The 24,372-nt window shown below is 39.4% G+C and overlaps 1 protein-coding gene across 1 annotated transcript in view; it reads right to left on the bottom strand.

Annotated features, from left to right (window-relative positions):
• LOC128647382 (protein Shroom3-like) overlaps nucleotides 1-24,372 on the bottom strand; it is a 149,853-nt gene that overhangs the window by 79,566 nt on the left and 45,915 nt on the right. The window contains exon 3 of the mRNA XM_053700167.1: nucleotides 111-175. Within this exon, the coding sequence (XP_053556142.1) occupies nucleotides 111-175 (65 nt within the window). The remainder of the gene's footprint in view (nucleotides 1-110; nucleotides 176-24,372) is intronic.

Genomic DNA, 24,372 nt, shown 5'->3' with positions numbered 1-24,372 from the left:
GGACCGGACACACCTATGTTGGAGAAATAATATTTAACATAATCATAATAATTATTATCTTGCTTCATCATCTAAGTGTACATAAATTGTGCTTGAAATGTTAAACATACCTGAACCTTGGATTAGTCAATACATATGAAGAGTTCCTTTCAGTATTCTGTCTGACCAAAAAATCCTAAAACAGAAGAAAGAAATATATGTTTACACCTGACATGAGTTTCATTTTCAGTTTCTGGAAATGTAACTGTTGATGGATTTCAACATTTGATGTAAAATTATTGGACACCATTTCCCACAAAATCAGATATATAACATAAACTAGATTTCTTTCGCCATTGCCTGATAATAAAAAAAACTGCAGTTCCTCAGACTTCTCTGTGTTCTGTAAATGTTGGTTGAACAGCAGAGCTTGTCAAAACTCGGGAAACAGGAAGCTCCAAAACGTAATGGATTGAACATAATATAAAAATACGCTTATTATCTGTTACTGGTTCTTCTCTATTCTTGATGGCTGTGATGGAGCCATAAATAATAAAAGGGGGATGTGCTTGTAGCTTCCGATTGGGGCTTTGCCTATGTGTTTAACGGCTTTGTTAGAATTAAACACATAGGTATTGATCACTATCTTGCGCTTGCTTTTATCAGATAACGATTTCTGAAGCGCAGCCAGTGTCGTCAATATGATCTTCCAGTGATCACTAAAATGTCTCTGCCATCAATACTCCTAAAACGTTACATTTTTACCTCTTTGTTGTTAATCTCCCAATTTCGTAATCCAAAAACCAAATGTACTGGATTAAAGGGACATGAAATCCATTTTTTCCCTCCGATTTCTGGGGTTTAGCGATTACATCATACTGACTGATCTCTTTTAACCCCTTAATGATCACGACATGTCCTGTATGTCATTGGTCGTTAAGGGTTTTTCAGGCCGTGAAAAATGGCCCCGTTAATATGTGGTTATTTATCTAGAATTTGAATTGTGATAAGGTAAAAAATATATAATGAAAACAGTGCTTCAGATAAACACTGAAAATGGCTAATTCTAATTGTTGGCTCACCTGCAGCTGTTCTAACAAACTAGAGCTTATTGTCATTTTAAAACGTCCCTTTAATATAAGAATATCACGTTGTACAAGAACTATATCAATACAGACTCACAAAATGTATTCTCCCATTTAAACACTTCTGCAACTTCTTCTTTTTAATTTTTGAATCTTTGCCATTGACATACTTTCAGAATATTGGTCCATTCTGAGAGGTGCAAGTGAATTCAGCCAATCAGAATACAGACATTCCGATACACAATTCATAAATACAGACTGGGATCAGGGTTATTGCTTATTTTCACCAGCAACCAGCTATGCAGATATCATGATAAAGCCTCATAACCGTAGAGTTGCCACCTCAGCCATGTTCTCCTGGACACTTATGAGTTATACATGTTGCAGGGTGTGCAGAGAGGAATATGAATAGTGCTGTTCAGTGTCACTATTTTTGTGCTGTCCAGGGTTGAAATTCATGTTCCTACCTGCACACACTGCAGCATGTATAGCTTATAAGTGTCCAGGAAAAACATGGCTGAGGTGGCAACTGTGCTTCGCCTGTAACTGCGCCCCAGCTCGCCTCCAGAGAAACGCACATGTGCGCCTGAATTTATAAAAAAAAAAATAGACGTAACTTTGCACGTTTAGTAAAAGGCGAGCTGGGGCGTAATAATGATAAATTTCGCCTGTCGGAAAAAGAATTTACTCCCTATTTATCATAGTACATCCCTATAAATATTTACGCCGCCATGTCTTGATTATTAAAGATGCGTTTTTTTGGTATCTATTTTGCGCATTTATATGTCATATCTTTTACATTTTGTGCAGTTAGGTACAGTACCTAATTTAATAATGTGTTAATCTTATATTTTCTAATTTTAACATATTTAATAATGTTTCCGTGCTGTTTTTTCCATATGTTCTTCCTTGTTGGTAATTTAGGATCACGCAAATCAATATATCAATATATATTTATCTATCATTGTCAGTCAAGGCTTATAAAGACCACAACGGGCAAGAAAACTCTTGGTACCCCTATGCGCCTGTGGAAGTGCAAATTTCTTGCAATACCAGTCTCTTCTTGGCGCTGAGCCTTGGATAAAGCAGTTAAAATAAGAAAGTACTGCATCACAAGCTGTAAAAGAATGTATGATAATGCTGTTTGCCTATATAGGTATTGCAAAATATAGAACACGCAATTTAAGGACAAATTGCAGTTCCCTATTGGCGCAAAGCAATGATAAATAAGAAACTGAGCGTATTTGTAGGTCGGGCTGTGAAATTACGCCTATTACTAATGTATATTGGTGCACTCAGGAGCGCGCCCGTGTGCCTAGGCGAATGCAAGCGAAGTGTGAAGAAGTTTCTTTCCGATTTGCACAATTATAGGCGCAGATTGCTTACATAAATATGGAGATATGGTCGTATGCGTAGTTTTGGGCGCAATTGCGGGCGGATTACTTTGATAAATCTCCCCCAAGTGACTTTTCAACAAAGCCCAGCCATCTTCCAAGAAAACTGTTGTGATTGCAATTGAAGGAAATACACTATTTTTAAAATAGTATGTGGTTCCTCATTAAAAATAGTAAATTAAAGGGACATGAAACATGACTCTGGTATATGTGTGCAGCCACCGATCCTCAGCTAGCTCACAGTAGTGCATTGCTGCTCTTTACCCTACTTAGGTATGCTTTTCAACAAAAGATAACAACAGAACAAAGCAAACTAGATAATAGAAAAACGTAAATTTGTTTAAAATGATATGAATCATGAAATCAAACCTTTGGTTTTTATGTCTCTTTAAGTATTACTCTTAATTGTATGTTATTTTGTGTTTGATACTTTTGTGGTTTTATTTGTATGATTCTGTTTTTTTTTTTCCCTATTTTCCAAATAATTAGAATTCCTGTTTACTCAAGGAACTCATTTTTGGCAAACTCTCATTCTCTGGGGATTTTAGATGAAGCCTGTCTGATTAACTGATTGAACTGAAATGATTAAAAGCTGTGTTTTCCCTGTATATCCTACTGCTGGAGGAAAAAAAAAAGCTTTTAATCCAATCCCTGTCAAAACAATCTACAGCAATGCACTGAAATATTCACTAAAGAGAGATCCACATGGGAAAACCTGCCATTTTATTATAGTGCTGCTTTTAGACAAGGTTTGTTACTCTATAAATTTTGACACAGAAACAAAGTATATGTGGTCAATGCAAATTAAATTGGGCAAGATTATATATGCGGTGTCACCCTCAAAAGCCGGCGACCTCATTTTTTTTACGCGGTTTTGGTATTACATATATGAAGCGGCATATAAATGTGGCGCGTATATTTCACCCGTTGCCCGCAATTTTTACTTCCATAAGCTAACATAGAACCATGTCGCAAATCGGTATCACATATTCAGCACAAGGACTTACGCGTCGAAAATGGAGACATTTTACTCCATTTTCACCTCGGCACAAATAGGCAGGCGCAGCAAGCCTTACGCTGAAAATGTGAGCACCGTAACTACTGTAACTCCCTGAAAATATTAACTAACACCTAACACATGAGCAATATCTATCTACCTGTCAAACCGCAATAAAGTATATTAACCCCTAATCTGCCAACACCCACATCGCAATAAGCGTAATAAATGTATTAACCCCTAATCCGCTATTAACCCACATTGCAATAAACCTAATAAATGTATTAACCCCTAATCCATCATTAACCCACATCGCAATAAACCAAATAAAACTATTAACCCCTAATCCGCCATTAACCCACAATGCAATAAACCAAATAAAACTATTAACCCCATAATCCGCCATTAACCCACATCGCAATAAACCAAATAAAACTATTAACCCCTAATCCGCCATTAACCCAAAATGCATTAATCGTAATAAATCTATTAACCCCTAATTCGCCAAACCCACACAACAAAATAATCCTAATAAATCTATTAACCCCTAATCCGCCAACCCCCTAAAACGCAAATAATTACTAAACCCCCTAACCTAACACCCGCTAAATTAACCCCAATTACCTAAATTAAAAAATACTAAGTTACAATTCAAATAAAAAAGCTAACATTACTTAAAAATAAAAAAATAAAAAATAAATTATTCTAAAATTACCAAAAATAAAAAAGTCTAACATTACAGAAAATAATGAACAAAATTATCCAAAATAAAAAAAAATAAACCTAATCCCTATGAAAATAACCCCCCCAAATAAAAACACCCCCTATTCTAATGCTAAACTACCAATAGCCCTTAAAAGGGCTTTTTTTAGGGCATTGCCCTAAGTTAAACAGCTCTTTCACCTTAAAAAATGCTAAGTCCTCCCTCTAACAGTAAAACCCACGACCCAACAAACCCCCCAAAATAAAAAAACTAGCACTAAAAAAATTCTTAACTACCCATTGCCCCTAAAGGGTCATTTGTATGGGCATTGCCCTTAAAAAGGCATCCAGCTCTTTTAAGAGTGCCCAATAAATCCCTAATCAAAAAAAAAACTAAAAACTAACTCTAACCCCCAAATAGGTACTCACCGTTCCTGAAGTCCGGCGGAGAAGGTCCTGTTCCAGGCGGTGAAGTCTTTTTCCAAGCGGCCAACATCTTCTTCCAAGCGGGGACCACTTCGACCAAGTCGGCGCGGTGCAGAGATGAGCGCTGAGCAGGACCGGCGAGCGCAGAGCCATGGAGCATGGAGGATCTTCTTTGTACGATCGACGCCGTACACTAAATAGTGAATTCAAGGTACGCATTTAAATATGGCGTCCCTTGCATTCCTATTGGCTGATATGATTCTTCAAAATAAAAATCATCCAATAGGATGAGAGCTTCTGAAATCCTATTGGCTGATTTGAACAGCCAATAGGATTTCAGTAGCTCTCAGTAGCTTGCGCCGTATATGTATTCTCGCCCATGGTGTCTGATACAAGATTTAGGAATGTTTAAGGGACATTTTTTTTTTATTAATGGCAGAAATTGACTGATTTCCCAAATAAATATTTTGAAAACTATGCAGTTATGTCTTTGCGTTGGATATCTTAAAGTGATTGCAACCTTTACTCAATTAATTCCCAGTATATAAAATTAATCTTTAAAAAACAGGGGCACTTTAATTCATTAACATTTTGAAAGATGCTTCATTTTTAAAATATTTACCATTGAGTAATGGTAAACACTGCGCCCTTCCTTCTCCCGCAAACGTGCCATTCACAGAATATGTTGCCCGCTGGGTGGCATTATGAAGTAGCTGGGTAGGACCAGTGTAATACTTTTTAACATTATAACATTTCTGTTATTTATAAATGTTAACCTAAAGTAATTGTAAACTTTAATTAATAACTGCCCAGTATATAAAATTAATGTTAAAACAGGGCACTTTAATTCATTAACATTTTGGAAGACGCTTAATTTTTTACCTCCAATCACTGCATGCCCCACATCTAGATGCCAGATGAGTCACGCAATGATTGGAGGAAGCCGGATTCGTCATCGATCTGCTAAATACAGTATGAGATGTGGGCGGAGTGACGGCACGAAGTTTACCATCACTCAATGGTAAATATTTTATATAATTGTTTGTATCTGTTGACTGTAAAACTGAAGATGTTGGCCTGTAGTCTGCTTTATCCTCTGTAATAGCATGTAATCTATCTTTATACTGTGTTATGTAAGCTTATTCCTCAATAAAAATGTATTTTAAAAAAATGGGACTTCCTTGCTTTGGATCAGTATTCCCTGTGAAGCAGCAATATTGATACAAAAGAATAAAGTCCCATTTCTAATTTTTATTTAATGATACAGATAAAGCAGACAATTTTAAACAGCTTTCCAAATTAAATCTATTATCAGATGTGCTTCATTCTCTTAGTTTCCATTGTTCAAGGAGCAGCAATGCACTACTAGGAGCTAGCTGAACATACGGGTGAGCCAATGACAGGAGGCATATATGTGCAGCCAACAGTCAGCATCTAGCTTCCAACAGTGCATTGTTATTCCAGAATCTACCTAGGTATGCTTTTTAACAAATGATACCAAAAGAACAAAGTAAATTAGATAGTAGAAGTAAATGGCAAAGTTCTTTAAAACTTAATGCTCTGAATCATTAAAGATTAGGGACTGTAAAGTCAAAATGAAAGTTTTGTGATTCAGAACATGCAATTTAAAATTTTACAATGTTCTCCTATTATCAAATTTGCTTTGCTCTCTTGGTATCCTTTGTTGAAGAGTAAATCTAGGTAGGCTGATAGGAGTTCAGTAGGGTGCACATGTCTATAGCAGTCTATAGCAGTAGTCTATGTGTAACATTGCTATAAACATTGTTACAAACACTGCTGTCAATTGGTTAAAGGCACTTGCATGCTCCTCACCTAGGATTACTCTCAAACAAAGGATATCAAGAAAACTAAGCACAATTGACAATATGAGGCCTACTTATCAAGCCGTCAACTATGCTGCATTTGCCGGCACCAATACGCTCGCCTAACATCAGCTAACATCGCGGTCGCGAACTTGAATACGCTCTCCTTATTTATAAAAAAAAAGCTGTTAAAAAAGCTGTGCACCAAGTACGGGGCAATGAGCAGCGGACTGTTGTTAACTAACAGTCATCAATCTCGCTGCTATTTGGCTTTTTCCCAACTTTATTTATACCCTGTCACTAAACACCGCTACTATACTTAACTGTTTAACCCCTATCCCGCTGCTCCCGGACCCCGCCGCAACTAAATAAAGTTATTAACTCCCATCCCGCCACTCCCGGACCCCGCCGCAACCTAAATAAAGTTATTAACCCCAATCCCACCGCTCCCGGAGCCTGCCGCAACTAAATAAATATATTAACCCCTATCCCGCTGCTCCCCGAGCCCACCGCAACTAAATAAATGTATTAACCCCTAAACCCCTGGCCTCCCACATCACTACCACTTACTAAACCTATTAACCCCTAAACCGCCAGTCCCCACATCGCCATAAATTAAATTAACCTATTAACCCCTAAACCTAACAACCCACTAACTTTACATTAAATATTAACTCATCCCTATCTTATAATAAATTTAAACTTACTTTAGAATTAAAATAAACTATATTAAACTATTAATTAACCTACCCTAACTATTATCCTACAATTACATTAAACTATATTAAACTATTAATTAACCTACCCTAACTATTACCCTAAAATTACATTAACCTACAAATTAAATTAACTATATTACATATTTAAAAACCCAAACCTACTCAAATTATTTAAATCTACAATAAAAAATAACTAAGTTACAAAAAAATAACAACTAAGTTACACAAAATAAAAAACACTAAGTTACACAAAATAAAAAACACTAAGTTACAAAAAAAAATAAACACTAAATTACACAAAATAAAAAATAAATTATCAAATATTTAAACTAATTATACCTAATCTAATAGCCCTATCAAAATAAAAAAGCCCCCCCCTGAAATAAAAAAACCCTAGCCTACAATAAACTACCAATGGCCCTTAAAAGGGCATTTTGCAGGAAATTGCCCTAAAGAAATCAGCTCTTTTACCTGTAAATAAAAATACAAACACCCCCCAACAGTAAAACCCACCACCCACACAACCAAACCCCCCAAATAAAAACCTATCTAAAAAACCTAAGCTCCCCATTGCCCTGAAAAGGGCATTTGTATGGGAATTGCCCTTAAAAGGGCATTTAGCTCTTTTTCAGCCCAAATCTAAAATGAAAACCCACCCAATAAACTCTTAAAAAAAACCTCACCCAATAAACTCTTAAAAAAAACTAACACTAACCCCCGAAGATACACTTACAGTTTTTGAAGACCCGACATCCATCCTCAACGAAGCAGCATAAGTCCTCAGCGAAGCCGGCAGAAGTCTTCATCTAACCGGGCAGAAGTCTTCATCCAGACGGCATCTTCTATCTTCATGCCTCCGGCGCCGAGCGGCTCCATCTTCAAGACATCCAGCGTGTAGCATCCTCTTCTTCCGACATCTTCTGAACAATGAAGTTTCCCTTTAAATGACGTCATCCAAGATGGCGTCCCTTACATTCCAATTGGCTGATAGAATAATATCAGCCAATCGGAATTAAGGTGGAAAAAATCCTATTGGCTGTTGCAATCAGTCAATAGGATTGAGCTTTCATCCTATTGGCTGATCCAATTAGCCAATAGGATTGAGCTTGCATTCTATTGGCTATTCCAATCAGTCAATAGAATGTGAGCTCAATCAATCGTGGCAAGCGTACCTGTTAGAAGTTTGATAACTTGCAAAAGTTGTCAGATAGTGGCGAATTTGTATTCGGAACATCTGTAATGACGCAAGCATCGATCTGTGTCGGATTGAGACCGGCGGATCGTATGTTACATCACAGATTTCATCTTTTACCGGTCTGTAGGCTTTGATAAATAGGGCGAATCAGGCTCGCCACAATTACGCTGCGGAATTCCAGCATATTTGCGGTTGACGGCTTGATAAATAGGCCTCTATAAATAAATTGGAAAGCTGTTTAAAACTTTATGATCTATCCAATCAATCAATTTAAGTTTTATTGTCCCTTCATTTTGACTTTACAGTCAAAGAAATGAACAAGGAAAGCAGTATGCCGGGAGTGTACACCTCTAGCATATAGCAAGGCACTGTACCATACAATTTGTTTTAATAAAAAAAAAAAAAGGCTGATTTAGCCTTAAACACTTAGATTTGTTCTTCAAGCAAATTCTCCCACAACGGTTGACCTCAGGGATGACTGGTAAGTATTCTCTTGTGCGCAAACTTGAGTAACAGACTGCAAGATTGGAAATGTGTGTGTGTAAAATCCCTCACAGGAAAATTAATTTCGGATGTCACTCAAATGCAAAGGTGATAGTGCTCAAAAAATCCTATCAAGTAGTGGAGGTCTTCATTTTAATGAAAGTTAAAGTGATGATAAACTTTCCCCTTTGTATAAACAGATCTGGAATGTTAGCAATATTTTAGATGGAGTTTAACTTATCAGTTGTAATGAAGATGCCCTTTAACTTACTTTTTAATATAGCGCACAAACCTTTTTTTTATGTGAGCTAATGGTTAGAACTGTTCTACAATCAGCATTCTAGCTACAACAAAAATAACGTACGGCTAGAGCACCGATTGGAGAACGGTTCAAACCATTAGCTCACAAAAATAAAAAGTTTTAAAGTGGGCGGCTGGAGCACAGGGTATTTGAACTTCAGCGCTACATTAAAAAGTAAGTTATAGCGCATCTTCATTACAACTGCTGAATTAAAGTCCATATAAAATATTGTTAACATTCCAGATCTGTTTATACAAAGGGGAAAAACAAAAATTATGCTTACCAGATCATTTCCTTTCCTTCTGTACGAGGAGAGTCCACGGCTTCATTCCTTATAGAAATACAGAAGCTGGCCACAAGGAGGAGGCAAAGACACCCCAGCCAAAGGCTTAAATACCTCCCCCCCTTCCCTAATCCCTCAGTCATTCTGCCGAGGGAACAAGGAACACTAGGAGAAATATCAGGGTATGAATGGTGCAAGAAGAACAAAACCAAATTTGGACCACACTGGACGAAGAATCCTCAGAGGCTGATGGCTCAGTGGTCTCTAACATCCCAACATTGGTCGATGAGAACACCCTGTTGCGGAATACGGAACATAAATTGAGATGGCTGGATTACCCGGGCCTCCTCACAATATGCACAGGTATCAAATTCTGTATCGGAGGGATACCCCTCTAAAATAACAGAATCCTCGATAACTCGTCTATATGAAATTAAAGAAAAGGAAAAACAACTGGCACCTTATACACCCAATGGCTGGGGCACTCACTACCTCCTATGACCCTGACAGATAGAGAAGATGCTCCTCTCCGCAGACACCAGGTCAGGAATCGGAAGCGGGGGGGGGGGGGGGGAACGTGACCACTCCCGGTCACATAGTGCTCATGCAGGACCTAGCCCTGCTAAGGAAAAGCGCGCCATCTTAATATAAAGAAACTGCGCAGCTCCAAAAATGAAAATAACTGAAAATTAACCCTTGATTCCGTAAGATAAAGGAGTCCCACTGTGACCCTGTCTTCTATCGTTATACATGTGTGTAAAATAATGTAACGATCTTACCGGAATCTATGCCGTGGAACAGTGTTCTTCAAGTTTGGCAGATTGTAGCAGCGTTTCTGACATGGACTTGAGTGAAGAAAGTAGGCAGTGAAACTCGTCAACGCTGATTGCCTAGGGAGCTGTTAATATGAGTCTGGATGGATTCGCAGGAAAGATTCTCCCTGCATCTCCAGACTCTAACTTTCATCAATGCTCTCATTGAGAGGCTGACAAGACTACTTAAAACTCCAGTCCCATCACAAAGAGTACTACCCTCCATAAGGAACTACTCCGAAATCTTCTGACACTTCTCTGCCAACCTCCTGTGACGAAAGGCAAAGAATGACTGGGGGATGAGAGAAGCGGGGGAGGTATTTAAGCCTTTGGCTGGGGTGTCTTTGCCTCCTCTTGGTGGCCAGGTTCTGTATTTCCCACAAGTAAGGAATGAAGCTGAGGACTCTCCTCATATTAAGAAGGAAAAAGGTAAGTTTACCATCACTTTAAGCATTAATGCAAACATACAGTACACATACACACACACATATATATATATATATATATATATATATATATATATATATATATATATATATATATATGTTTTTGTGTCTATATGTAGACTGATGGCAATTGGCTAAGCAAAGGAAATGGTTGTTTTTGGTTTTAGCAACTCTGTAAGTGATGGAAATAATAAACATTTGAAACCGTATATTTGGCAGATCTAGCATTTTACCACATACATAGAAGCTAAATGTATTAAGCTTTTTCAGCTATGTGGAGCAGGTTAGCAAAAGTGAGCCTGCTGACACATATTTAAGAAGTATAAACCAATTCTTTTTCATCTCCGGCACCTCAAAGGTGGCGGTATCAATTACCCCAACACTTGCTTGTTTGGGGTGAATGACATTCCCTGCTCTAGTGAAATTGGTTGCGCTCGAGCAGAGGACGGCATTGTACAAGAATTTTCTTGGTGCAATGTTAAATTTTACCCTGCAATGAAACATCACTAGTGGCAATTGCAAGTGGACAGGTTCACTACTTGCGAACCTGAACGCCTGCAGGGATGGTAAATCTAGCCCACAAAATGGGTTTATGGCCCATGGGTATTTGCAAAATATTAGATCCTTCTACTAATGTTTAATGCACACAAATCACTGTCATTTAGGTTTAGAATAATAGGTCTCACGGAATAAAACATACAAACTGCTCACTAGAATAAAACAGCACTGAGCTATTATGTACATTAGTGTGCACATTGCCTTGTTTTAAAAATGCACTTAGATTACCACTGTACATATTGTAAATAAGATAGCAATCTCTCCTCAAGGAAAATTATATATGTACACATCATCTCCATCTTCCCTAGAGATTAAATCATATGTGCATATTCTTCAAAGACTTAGATGATGAAAGCCTCTCAGTGCTCTTATTAGAAATGTCATTGGAATATCTGCCTTCAAATCAAATTGCTACCAATTACACTGGAAACGATTAAGACTTTAACATTGAGCCAACAAACATCAAACAAAGTGAAAGGAAGTTTGATACCCGTTACACAACTCTAATTACATTCTATTCAGAAGTGACATTGGATGTCAGCTAACAGCACAGGGGGGCTGCAGACGCTACCTCGCTGTCAATAGATGAGTAGTTTCTATTGCACGGCACGGAGTGGATATCCTGGCTTCAATCAAAGTATCAGACACTCTTGAGAGGGAATTACTGCTTACACAATGCAGGAATTATAAGGCTGAAGTAACGATGAAGGCATTATCTAATACTGCTAATATGCTCTGTCCTTTACCAATAAATACCACCCAGAACACAGAAAAATGAGGGGAGGGTGCAGTCAGCCCACACAAAAGCATTCACCTGCCAAAGCAATGTTATCCATTCTCTTACTAAAATACGCAAGCGCCTCTCCAGTACCACATTCTTTCTACAAAGATTTGGTAGGTGAAACTGTGCAGGGATCACAGAATAAATAAACATACTTTCATAATGAGCTGATCTTTAGACTGAAACAAAAATATTGACCTCACTGCAGACAATAAACTTTCTGTGTTGGCAGCAAATGGGTTAAATTTTACATTTTACTCAGGTGGAATGACAAATTGACAATAGAGGTGGTAAACACGGGAAATGTAAAATAATAAGAAATACCTGGGACACGCATAAGGTTATCCTAAGACAACAGAAGATATGTGCATTTTGCACATCGTTTTGTAAGGAATCAGGGAGAAGGCGGACACAAGCCGCATTTGGCTCTTTTCGGAGCCGCAATTATTCTTGTGAAAGTGGAACACAGTGAGATCTGTGCAAATCCAGATCTAGAAAACACTAACATGTAATATGTGTAGACTTTATGGGCCTTTTTGATTTGTATATATCTCCTCTTGCTTTTGTGTACTTGTCCCACGCTCCCTTGAGGCCAAAAAAGTAAATTCTGTAGCCTAGTGTATGAGCAACCAGAGGGAACTCAGTCAGATATCAGTACAGAAAACACCTTGAGATTATTATACAAAATGTATAGTTATGAATAATGCAAAGTAATTTCATTATGCACAACAAAACATTTTATATAAAAACCTCCAGGTGTTACTGTCCCTTTAGGACCCATTTACTGTTAAAAACAAAAATTATGACTTACCAGATAATTTCATTTCTTTCGATAAAGGCAGAGTCTACAGCTGCATTCATTACTTTTAGGAATACAGAACCTGGCCACCAGGAGGAGGCAAAGCCACCCCAGCCAAATGCCTAAATACCTGCCCCACTTTCCTCATCCTCCAGTCATTCTGCCGAGGGAACAAGGAACAGTAGGAGAAATATCAGGGTGAAAAAGGTGCCAAAAGAAAGCAATTTAAATTTAGGGCCGCCCTCCGGAGAGCACGGGCGGGAGCTGTGCACTCTCCCTGTATTGAAGGAAAGGAAATTATCTGGTACGTCATAATTTTAGTTTTCCTTCTAAATACAGGGAGAGTCCACAGCTGCATTCATTACTTTTGGGAAAACAATACCCAAGCTATAGAGGACACTGAATGCTAATGGGGGGGGGGGGGGGGTTAACAATAAGGCCGCCCAATCTAAGGGCACCACAGCCTGAAAAAAATTCCAACTCCCGAAAACTGCTTCAACAGAAGCAAAAGACCCAAAAAAGGTAGCAGGACCAAGTAACTGACTAACAATTAGGACCGTAAGAGCCCACGTCAGAGACCACACAAAATCACTGGTCTCATAAGAGCACACAAACCTCTGAGGAGACGAGAGTCCTAGTCACTATGAGGTCAGGCGAAGAAAGAAGACCCAAAGAATGCGGATTACCTGACTGCAAGAGATACTAGGACCTGGAGAGATATCCCAGAAACTGAATCTATGCCGTGGAACAGCAACACGGTTCTTCAAGTTTGACAGATGGTAGCGGTGCTTCTGACATGGACTTGAGTGCAGAAAAGCAGGTAGCGAAACTCGTCAACGCTGATTGCTTATGGAGCTGTTAATATGAGTCAGGATGGTTTCGCAGAAAGACTCTCCCTGCACCTTCGGACTCTAACTTTCATCAATGATCTCACTGAGAGGCTGACAAGACTACTTAAAACTCCAGTCCCATCTCGAAGAGTACTACCCTCCAAAAGGAACTACTCCGTAATCTTCCGACACTTCTCTGCCAACCTCCTGTGACGAAAGGCAAGGAATGACTGGGGGATGAGGGAAGTGGGGGAGGTATTTAGGCCTTTGGCTGGGGTGTCTTTGCCTCCTCCTGGTCGCCAGGTCCTGTATTCCCAAAAGTAATGAATGCAGCTATGGACTCTCCCTGTATTTAGAAGGAAATTAAATATGAGACTCCATTGCTTTGGACCAGTATTCACTGAGGAGTAGCAAATCATCCCTCCGTTAAAGGGACAAAAGGTCTGCAGTATGCTGGGATTGTACAGCTCTACCATTTTGCAAGGCACTGAAATTATACAAGATCTAGTTCAAAGCAGTGACCAGCTGGTCTGACCTACCATCAACTATCAATATAGGTGGTCAATAAAAAAAAATCCTTTTTGGTTTAAAGGGACAGTTCACTGTAAAATGTTTTTTTCCTGAAAGTGTTCGCCATGACTTGTTATACCAGTTGCAGCATATAAAATGTATGAGAAATTGCTCACTTATACTTCTTTTTGCAAAAGAAATAGCTGTATTTTTTTTAAACCACAGCTCATCAAAATAGGCTAAGCTTGCTGACAGATCAGATCGTGTTATCACTCAGATGCTTCCTTTTCTTATTTGTCTCTGTACAATACTTAGACAGAATAATTGAAAATTAACATTTTAAAGCTTTTATCTCTTCCAACATTTCTTCTGCTAGCTGTGTTTACATAGTTTCTCAATAGCCTATACCGAGGTATATACATTTTCAGTATAGCTAGGGTTACTACAGGCTAAATCAGCTATTTTAAAGGCCAACATAAAGGCTAAGGAGCTATTTGTAAACAATTTTAAACAGCCCAGCAGGTAAAATGGATCATTGGGAACAAAATAAAGGAGAGCAAGTTTTTGGGTAAACTGTCCCTTTAAGACAGTGTTTCCCAACTCCAGTCATAAGGACCCTTAATTGGCCAGATATTCATTATATCATAAAGGGACAGTCTACAACTATTTTTTATTTTTAAAGAGATAGTCCCTTTATTACCCATTCCCCAGTTTTGCATAACCAACAAAGTTATATTAAAGGGACACTCAAGTCAAAATGAAACTTTCATTATTCAGATAGACTTGTTTTTCAACCAGTGTGCCGTGGCACACTAGTGTGCCGTGAGAGATCCTCAGGTGTGCCGCGGCAGACTGACAACAGTGTGACATATTTTTTAAACTTTGCTTGTTTTTTACTCCCAGTGCAGGGGTAGTTTGTAGGAGGCATGGCATAACAGCACAATACATACAGTATGTGTGTGTTTGTGTGTATGTGTATATATATATCCTGTATTAGGCTACAATGTGTGATTTTTTTTTAAATTTTGGGATGGTGGTGTGCCACAGGATTTTTTAATGTAAAAAAGTGTGCCACGGCAAAAAAAGGTTAAAAATCACTTGATAGAGCATGCAATTTTAAACAACTTTCCAATTTACTTCCATAAACAAAATGCGCACAGTCTTTTTATATTTAACATTTTTTGAGTCACCAGCTCCTACTGAGCATGTGCAAAAATTCACAGACTAAAACGCATATACATTCATGATTGGCTGATGGAAGTCACATGGTACGTGTATGTATTTGTGATTGGCTGATGGCTGTCACACGGTACAGGGGGAGTGGAAATAGACATAACTTAAAGGGACAGTCTACCATAGAATTGTTATTGTTTTAAAAGATAGATAATCCCTTTATTACCCATTCCCCAGTTTTGCATAACCAACACAGTTATGTTAATATACTTTTTACCTCTGTGATTACCTTGTATCTAGGAACCTTCTTCCAGCCCCCTGATCACATGACTGTGACTGATTATTATCTATTGTCTTAAATTTAGCATTATTTTGTGCTAAATCTTAAATAACCCCCTGTGCCTGAACACAGTGTTATCTATATGGCCCACGTGTACTTTCTGTCTCTGTGTTGAAAAGAGATTTAAAAAGCCTGTGATAAGAGGCAGCCCTCAAAGGCTTAGAAATTAGCATATGAGCCTACCTATGTTTAGTTTAAACTAAGAATACCAAGAGAAAAAAGCAAATTTGAGGATAAAAGTAAATTGGAAAGTTGATTAAAATTAAAAGTCCTATCTGAATAATGAAAGTTTAATTTATTCTAGACTGTCCCTTTAAAATTGTCAGAAAAAAAAATCTACTACTCATTTGAATTTCAGACTAAGTGCTATTGCATTGTCTTGTTATCTTGCATTTGTTGATTATGCAAATCAACTGTGTTGACTGGACCTTTAATATACTTTTTACCTGTGTGATTAACTTGTATCTAAGCATCTTCTCACTGCCCCCTGATCACAACTTTTTATTTATTATCTACTGACTTGTATTTAGTATTGTGTTGTGCTGACTTTTAAATAACTCCCCGGGCGTGGACACAATGTTATCTATATGGCCCACATGAACTAGCAGTCTCTTATTGTGAAAAGCAAATAAAAAAGCATGTGATAAGAGGCTGTTTGTAGTGGCTTAGAAACAGGCAGAAATTTAGAGGTTTAAATGTTATAAAGTTTATTAACCCCTTAAGGACCAGCGACGTACCCTGTATGTCGCTGGCCTATTTTTGGGACTTTTTTATAGCGCGGTCTTGCCACCAGAGTTGAGACTGCTCTATTCCACAAAGCCTGCTGGAGGGAGGGTATTAATAGCGTCTTCTTGCTAGACTTGTGCTATTAAGTCCTGAAAAAACCTTTAATGACCAGTGACATACAGGGTATATTGTGGTCATTAAGGGGTTAATATAACAATGTTGGTTGTTAAAAGCTGGGGAATGGGTAGGAAAGGCGTTGTTTATCTTTTTTAACAATAACAATTTTGGTGTTGACTGTCCCTTTAAAGGGACAGTAAATGTTCAAAATAATGTTATATAATTCTGCACACAGTGCAGAATTATATAACATTACTTTAGGGGTAACTTCAAAGATTTTGAAGTGTAAAGTTGGACTCCGCTCCAGGATCTACTGAGCGGGTCTTGGATATCCAATTATCCGGCACGTTTACTGTCCTTTTAAGTAGAGCATAGGTGAAATAATCAGCTGATGGGTGAGAGCAGGTTAGTAACCATGGTGATTGATCAGCTGATTATTTCACCTGCGCTCTAGTTAAGATATGATGAATATCTGGCCTGTTAAGGGTCCTGAGGACTGGAGTTGGGAAACACTGATTTAAGATCTCTGAAGAACTATAGTGAAAAGTATCTGCTCTAAAATATACAAAAACAATGTTCCAAAACAGCAACTGAAACATTTTCTATATCCCACACATGCAGACTGTATTAAAAAATAAATAAAAAAATGTGCAAAGCAGGAATTCGCCTCTATGTCCTAAGCTACTAGCCAGGTCAAAATGTCACCCAACACCTGATCGCACCCATCATCTGCCCACACCCCCTACTTCACCCACTGTTTGCATATTTTAGCCATTGTAAAACACCTTTTCCTATTTTTTATTTTAAACCATAACAAATTAATACAAGTATTCTATATATATATATATACACATTTGCAGGTCATTTTGCACAGTGTATAGATAGCATTTATCTCTCTGTCTACTCGCCCCAGTTCAATTTCTACTCGGCCAGGGTAAGTGGGCAAGTGGAAATTTTGAGCCCTGAATTAAAGGGATAATAAACCCATTTTTTTTCTTTCATGGTTAAGATAGCGCATGCAATTTTAAGCAACTTTATAATTTACTCCTATTATCAATTTTAGGTTAAGCACCCTGGATAGTGCTTGCTTATTGGTGACTACATTCAGCCGAAAAAAAATTGATAATAGTAGTAAATGAGAAATTTGCTTAAAATTGCATGCTCTATTTGAATCATTAAAGAAATTTTTTTTATTTAGTGTCCCTTTAATCCCTCCGCTAACACAGCTATATGCAAAACCTTTTTTTCGGATACACATAGACCACAAATTGTTTTATTTATAGAAATATTCAACTGAAAATGTAATTCCGTAAAAAACTTGGGGGGGGGGGGGGGGGGCTTTGCCTAGTCTGCACTTAGTTTATTTTGCTTGATTTCCTGCAGTTTAACTTCAGAAAGTGTGTTTTTTCCCTGACATCAGAGAGGTTGTATTTAATCTTGCTGGATTAAGAACTAACCCTGCAACATTCTACTTAGTGATTGTTTGATCAGTGTAAGCAATTTATCTATTGATCTGTTTCTGAAGACAACAAAAATAGACATGAGAAACAAAGGATATGTCCCTGAACTGTAAAATCATGTACATGTATCTAACAGAAGGGCAATTTTAAAAACGTTTAAAACATTTAATTTGTATGCAGACATTTTGCACTGCTGTGCTTAAAGGGATATGAAACCCCTAAATTTTATTTTGTGATTCAGATAGAACATACAATTTAAAAAAAGTTTCCAATTTACTTCTATAATAAAATTTCCTTTGTTCCCTTTGTTGAAGAGATATCTGGGTAGGTGTCTGGAGCCCAACATGGCAGGAAATTGTTTTGTCATCTAGTGCAAATGGATAACATTCTTGCAAAACTGCTGCCATATAGTGATCCAGACACACAATGAAGCCTGAGGGTAGGTAATGGCTGAATTCCCATAGGGAGATACTGTGCCATTACAGGGTATTCCCATGTCCCTGTATCACTCAGAGTGCTTGAAATCTCTTTTTTATTCATGATATGTCCCAGGGATAAAGGGTCTCACATTGATCTGAGGTTCCACATATTAATCCATAAGAAAGTAGCTGGAACACCTTTATTCTCAACCTACTCCTTAGAGGCAAAGAAAAAAAAATGAGGAAGGATGGGAAGTGGGAGGGAATTTAAAGGGCCATTATACACTCATTTTTTCTTTGCATAAATGTTTTGTAGATGATCTATTTATAAAGCCCATAAAGTTTTTTGTTTTTTTTTTATTTATAATTTTGCTTATTTTTAAAGAACATTGCTCTGATTTTCAGACTCCTAACCAAGCCCCAAAGTTTTATTTGAATACCGTCAGCTACCTTCTCCAGCTTGCTCCTGTTTGTGTAAAGGGTCTTTTCATATGCAAAAGAAGGGGGAGGGGGGAGTGTCTTATTGCCCACTTGCAGTGGGCTTTCCAACTGCCTTTTCAACAGAGCTAAACTGAAAGCTTCTAAGTACGTTTTTAAAATGTTTTATACTGGATTTTTATATCAGTATCTGTGCATCTTATTCTTTATAGTAGTGTCTATTACATGCAGTTATATGAAAAACATAATTTATGCTTACCTGATAAATTTATTTCTCTTGTAGTGTGTTCAGTCCACGGGTCATCCATTACTTATGGGATATATTCTCCTTCCCAACAGGAAGTTGCAAGAGGATCACCCAAGCAGAGCTGCTATATAGCTCCTCCCCTCACATGTCATATCCAGTCATTCGACCGAAACAAGACGAGAAAGGAGAAACTATAGGGTGCAGTGGTGACTGGAGTTATAATTTAAAATTTAGAACCTGCCTCAAATAGACAGGGCGGGCCGTGGACTGAACACACTACAAGAGAAATAAATTTATCAGGTTAGCATAAATTATGTTTTCTCTTGTTAAGTGTGTTCAGTCCACGGGTCATCCATTACTTATGGGATACCAATACCAAAGCTTAAAGTACACGGATGATGGGAGGGACAAGGCAGGAACATTAAACAGAAGGAACCACTGCCTGTAGAACCTTTCTCCCAAAAACAGCCTCCGAAGAAGCAAAAGTGTCAAATTTGTAAAATTTGGAAAAAGTATGAAGTGAAGACCAAGTTGCAGCCTTGCAAATCTGTTCAACAGAGGCCTCATTCTTAAAGGCCCAGGTGGAAGCCACAGCTCTAGTGGAATGAGCTGTAATTCTTTCAGGAGGCTGCTGTCCAGCAGTCTCATAGGCTAAGCGTATTATGCTACGAAGCCAAAAAGAGAGAGGGGTAGCCGAAGCCCTTTGACCTCTCCTCTGTCCAGAGTAAACGACAAACAGAGAAGAAGTTTGTCGAAAATCCTTAGTTGCCTGTAAGTAGAGCACGGACCACTTCTAGATTATGCAAAAGACGTTCCTTCTTTGAAGAAGGATTAGGACATAGGGATGGAACAACAATCTCTTGATTGATATTCTTGTTAGAAACAACCTTAGGTAAAAACCCAGGTTTAGTCCGCAGGACTACCTTGTCTGAATGAAAGATCAGATAAGGAGAATCACAATGTAAGGCAGATAACTCAGAGACTCTTCGAGCCGAGGAAATAGCCATCAAAAACAGAACTTTCCAAGATAAAAGCTTAATATCAATGGAATGAAGGGGTTCAAACGGAACACCCTGAAGAACTTTAAGAACCAAGTTTAAGCTCCACAGAGGAGCAACAGCTTTAAACACAGGCTTAATCCTAGCCAAAGCCTGACAAAAAGCCTGGACGTCTGGATTCTCTGCCAGACGCTTGTGTAAAAGAATAGACAGAGCAGAAATCTGTCCCTTTAGTGAACTAGCGGATAAGCCCTTTTCTAAACCCTCTTGTAGAAAAGACAATATCCTAGGAATCCTAACCTTACTCCATGAGTAACTCTTGGATTCACACCAATATAAATATTTACGCCATATCTTGTGGTAAATTTTTCTGGTAACAGGTTTCCGAGCCTGTATTAATGTATCAATAACCGAATCCGAAAACCCACGCTTTGATAGAATCAAGCGTTCAATTTCCAAGCAGTCAGCCTCAGAGAAATTAGGTTTGGATGGTTGAAAGGACCCTGAATTAGAAGGTCCTGCCTCAGGGGTAGAGACCATGGTGGACAGGACGACATGTCCACTAGGTCTGCATACCAGGTCCTGCGTGGCCACGCAGGCGCTATCAGAATCACCGATGCTCTCTCCTGTTTGATCCTGGCAATCAGTCGAGGTAGCAACGGAAAAGGTGGAAACACATAAGCTATGTTGAAAACCCAAGGGGCTGCTAGAGCATCTACCAGCACCGCTCCCGGGTCCCTGGACCTGGATCCGTAACAAGGAAGCTTGGCGTTCTGGCGAGATGCCATGAGATCCAGATCCGGTTTGCCCCAACGATGAATCAGTTGGGCAAATACCTCCGGGTGAAGCTCCCACTCCTCCGGATGAAAAGTCTGGCGACTTAAAAAATCCGCCTCCCAGTTCTCCACGCCAGGAATGTAGATCGCTGACAGGTGGCAAGAGTGAGACTCTGCCCAGCAAATTATCTTCGAGACTTCCAACATCGCTAGGGAACTCCTGGTTCCCCCTTGATGATTGATGTAAGCCACAGTCGTGATGTTGTCCGACTGAAATCTGATGAACCTCAGTGTTGCCAACTGAGGCCAAGCTAGAAGAGCATTGAATATTGCTCTTAATTCTAGAACGTTTATTGGGAGGAGTTTCTCCTCCTGAGTCCACAATCCCTGAGCCTTCAGGGAGTTCCAGACTGCTCCCCAGCCTAGTAGGCTGGCGTCTGTTGTTACAATCGTCCAATCTGGTCTGTAAAAAGTCATTCCTTTGGACAGATGAACCCGTGACAACCACCAGAGAAGAGAATCTCTGGTCTCCTGGTCCAGATTTAGCAAAGGGGACAGATCTGAGTAATCCCCGTTCCATTGACTTAGCATGCATAGTTGCAGCGGTCTGAGATGTAGGCGCGCAAATGGCACTATGTCCATTGCCGCGACCATTAAGCCGATTACTTCCATGCACTGAGCTACTGATGGGCTTGGAATGGAGTGAAGGACACGGCAAGCATTGAGAAGCTTTGATAACCTGGACTCCGTCAGGTAAATCTTCATCTCTACAGAATCTATAAGAGTCCCTAGAAAAGGGACCCTTGTGAGTGGTAACAGAGAACTCTTTTCCACGTTCACTTTCCACCCATGCGACCTCAGAAATGCTAGAACTATCTCTGTATGAGACTTTGCATTTTGAAAACTTGACGCTTGTATCAGAATGTCGTCTAGGTACGGAGCCACCGCTATGCCTCGTGGTCTTAGTACCGCCAGAAGAGAGCCCAGAACCTTTGTAAAAATTCTCGGGGCCGTAGCTAACCCGAAGGGAAGCGCTACAAACTGGTAATGCCTGTCTAGAAAGGCAAACCTTAGGTACCGATAATGATCTTTGTGAATCGGTATGTGAAGGTAGGCATCCTTTAAATCCACTGTGGTCATATATTGACCCTCTTGGATCATAGGTAGGATGGTCCGAATGGTTTCCATCTTGAACGATGGAACCCTTAGGAATTTGTTTAAGATTTTTAAATCTAAGATTAGTCTGAAGGTTCCCTCTTTCTTAGGAACCACAAACAGATTTGAATAAAACCCTTGCCCCTGTTCCGTCCGCGGAACTGGGTGGATTACTCCCATCACTAAGAGGTCTTGTACACATTGTAGAAATGCCTCTTTCTTTACTAGGTTTGTTGATAACCTTGACAGATGAAACCTCCCTTGTGGAGGAGAAGTTTTGAAATCCAGAAGGTATCCCTGAGATATAATCTCCAACGTCCAGGGATCCTGTACATCTCTTGCCCAAGCCTGGGCGAAGAGAGAGAGTCTGCCCCCCACTAGATCCGTCTCCGGAAAGGGGGCCCTGACTTGATGCTGTCTTAGGGGCGGAAGTAGGCTTTCTGGCCTGCTTGCCCTTGTTCCATGACTGGTTGCCTTTCCAACCCTGTCTGTAACGAGCAGTAGTTCCTTCCTGTTTTGGAGCGGAGGAAGTTGATGCTGCTCCTGCCTTGAAATTACAAAAGGCACGAAAATTAGACTGTTTGGCCTTCGATTTGGCCCTGTCCTGAGGAAGGGTGTGGCCCTTACCTCCAGTAATGTCAGCAATAATTTCCTTCAAGCCGGGCCCGAATAAGGTGTGCCCTTTGAAAGGAATGTTTAGTAATTTAGACTTAGAAGTTACATCTGCTCACCAGGATTTAAGCCAAAGCGCCCTCCGCGCCTGTATGGCGAATCCGGAATTTTTAGCCGTAAGTTTGGTTAAATGCACTACGGCATCCGAAACAAACGCATTAGCCAGCTTAAGGGTTCTAATCTTGCTCAGAGACTCATCCAATGGTGCTGTGCGAATCGCCTCTTCCAGAGACTCAAACCAGAATGCCGCTGCAGCAGTGACAGGCGCAATGCATGCAAGAGGCTGTAATATAAAACCTTGTTGAACAAACATTTTCTTAAGATAACCCTCTAATTTTTTATCCATTGGATCTGAGAAAGCACAGCTATCCTCCACCGGGATAGTGGTACGCTTGGCTAGAGTAGAAACTGCTCCCTCCACCTTAGGGACCGTCTGCCATAAGTCTCGTGTGGTGGCGTCTATAGGGAACATTTTTCTAAATATTGGAGGAGGGGAAAAAGGCACACCGGGTCTATCCCACTCCTTACTAATAATCTCTGTAAGCCTCTTTGGTATAGGAAAAACGTCAGTACACACCGGCACCGCGTAGTATTTATCCAGCTTACATAATTTCTCTGGGATTGCCACCGTGTCACAATCATTCAGAGCTGCTAACACCTCCCCTAGCAACACGCGGAGGTTCTCAAGCTTAAATTTAAAATTTGAAATTTCTGAATCCGGTCTCCCCGAATCAGAACCGTCACCCACAGAATGAAGCTCTCCGTCCTCATGTTCTGCAAATTGTGACGCAGTATCAGACATGGCTCTCGTGTCATCGGCGCGCTCTGTCCTTAACCCAGAACTGTCGCGCTTGCCTCTTAACTCGGGCATATTGTATAATACTTCTTTCATAACATTAGCCATATCATGTAAAGTGATTTGTAAGGGCCTTGATGTACTTGGCGCCTCAATCTCACGCACCTCCCGAGCGGGAGACGAAGGTACTGACACGTGAGGAGAGTTAGACAGCATAACTGCCCCCTCGTTGTCTGGTGACAATTTTTTAATCGGTACAGATTGATTTTTCAAAGTAACATCAATACAATTGGTACACATATTTCTATTGGGCTCCACAACGGCTTTTAAACATAATGAACAAGCAGATTCCTCTGTATCAGACATGTTTAAACAGACTAGCAATGAAGCTAGCAAGCTTGGAAAATACTTTCAATAAGTTTGCAGCAATATAAAAAACGCTGCAGCGCTTTTAAAAAACACAGTTGAGTAACAAAGAACTAATTCAGTTATAGTCAACAATTCTTTAAATGTATTAATTAGCAGAGGATTGCACCCATTAGCAACAGGATAATTAACCCCTCAGTACCCAAAAAAAAAAAAAAAAACGGATATCAAATTAATATTAAACGTTTTTATCACAGTCTAACACACTGTCACAGGTCTGCTGTGACTGATTACCTCCCTCAAAAACGAATTTTGAAGACCCCTGAGCTCTCTAGAGACGTCCTGGATCAAGGAGGAAGAAGCAGGAAGACTGATAGAATTTTAACTGCGCAACAAGGCGCTAAAAAGAGGCCCCTCCCGCTCATTTACAACAGAGGGAGACCTGATATAACGGTTTCTATGCAGAAATATACGTTAGCCATGTGGAAAAAAATTCATGGCCAAAAGGATTTATCACCAAAGTACCTCACAAAACGAATAACATGCCAGTAAACGTTTTGAAAATA

The sequence above is a fragment of the Bombina bombina genome, chromosome 2 (assembly GCF_027579735.1).
Source record: "Bombina bombina isolate aBomBom1 chromosome 2, aBomBom1.pri, whole genome shotgun sequence".
Classification (NCBI taxonomy): Eukaryota; Metazoa; Chordata; class Amphibia; order Anura; family Bombinatoridae; genus Bombina; species Bombina bombina.
The sequence above is the reverse complement of the archived record's forward strand: the minus strand, read 5'-3'. Positions and strand labels throughout refer to the sequence as shown.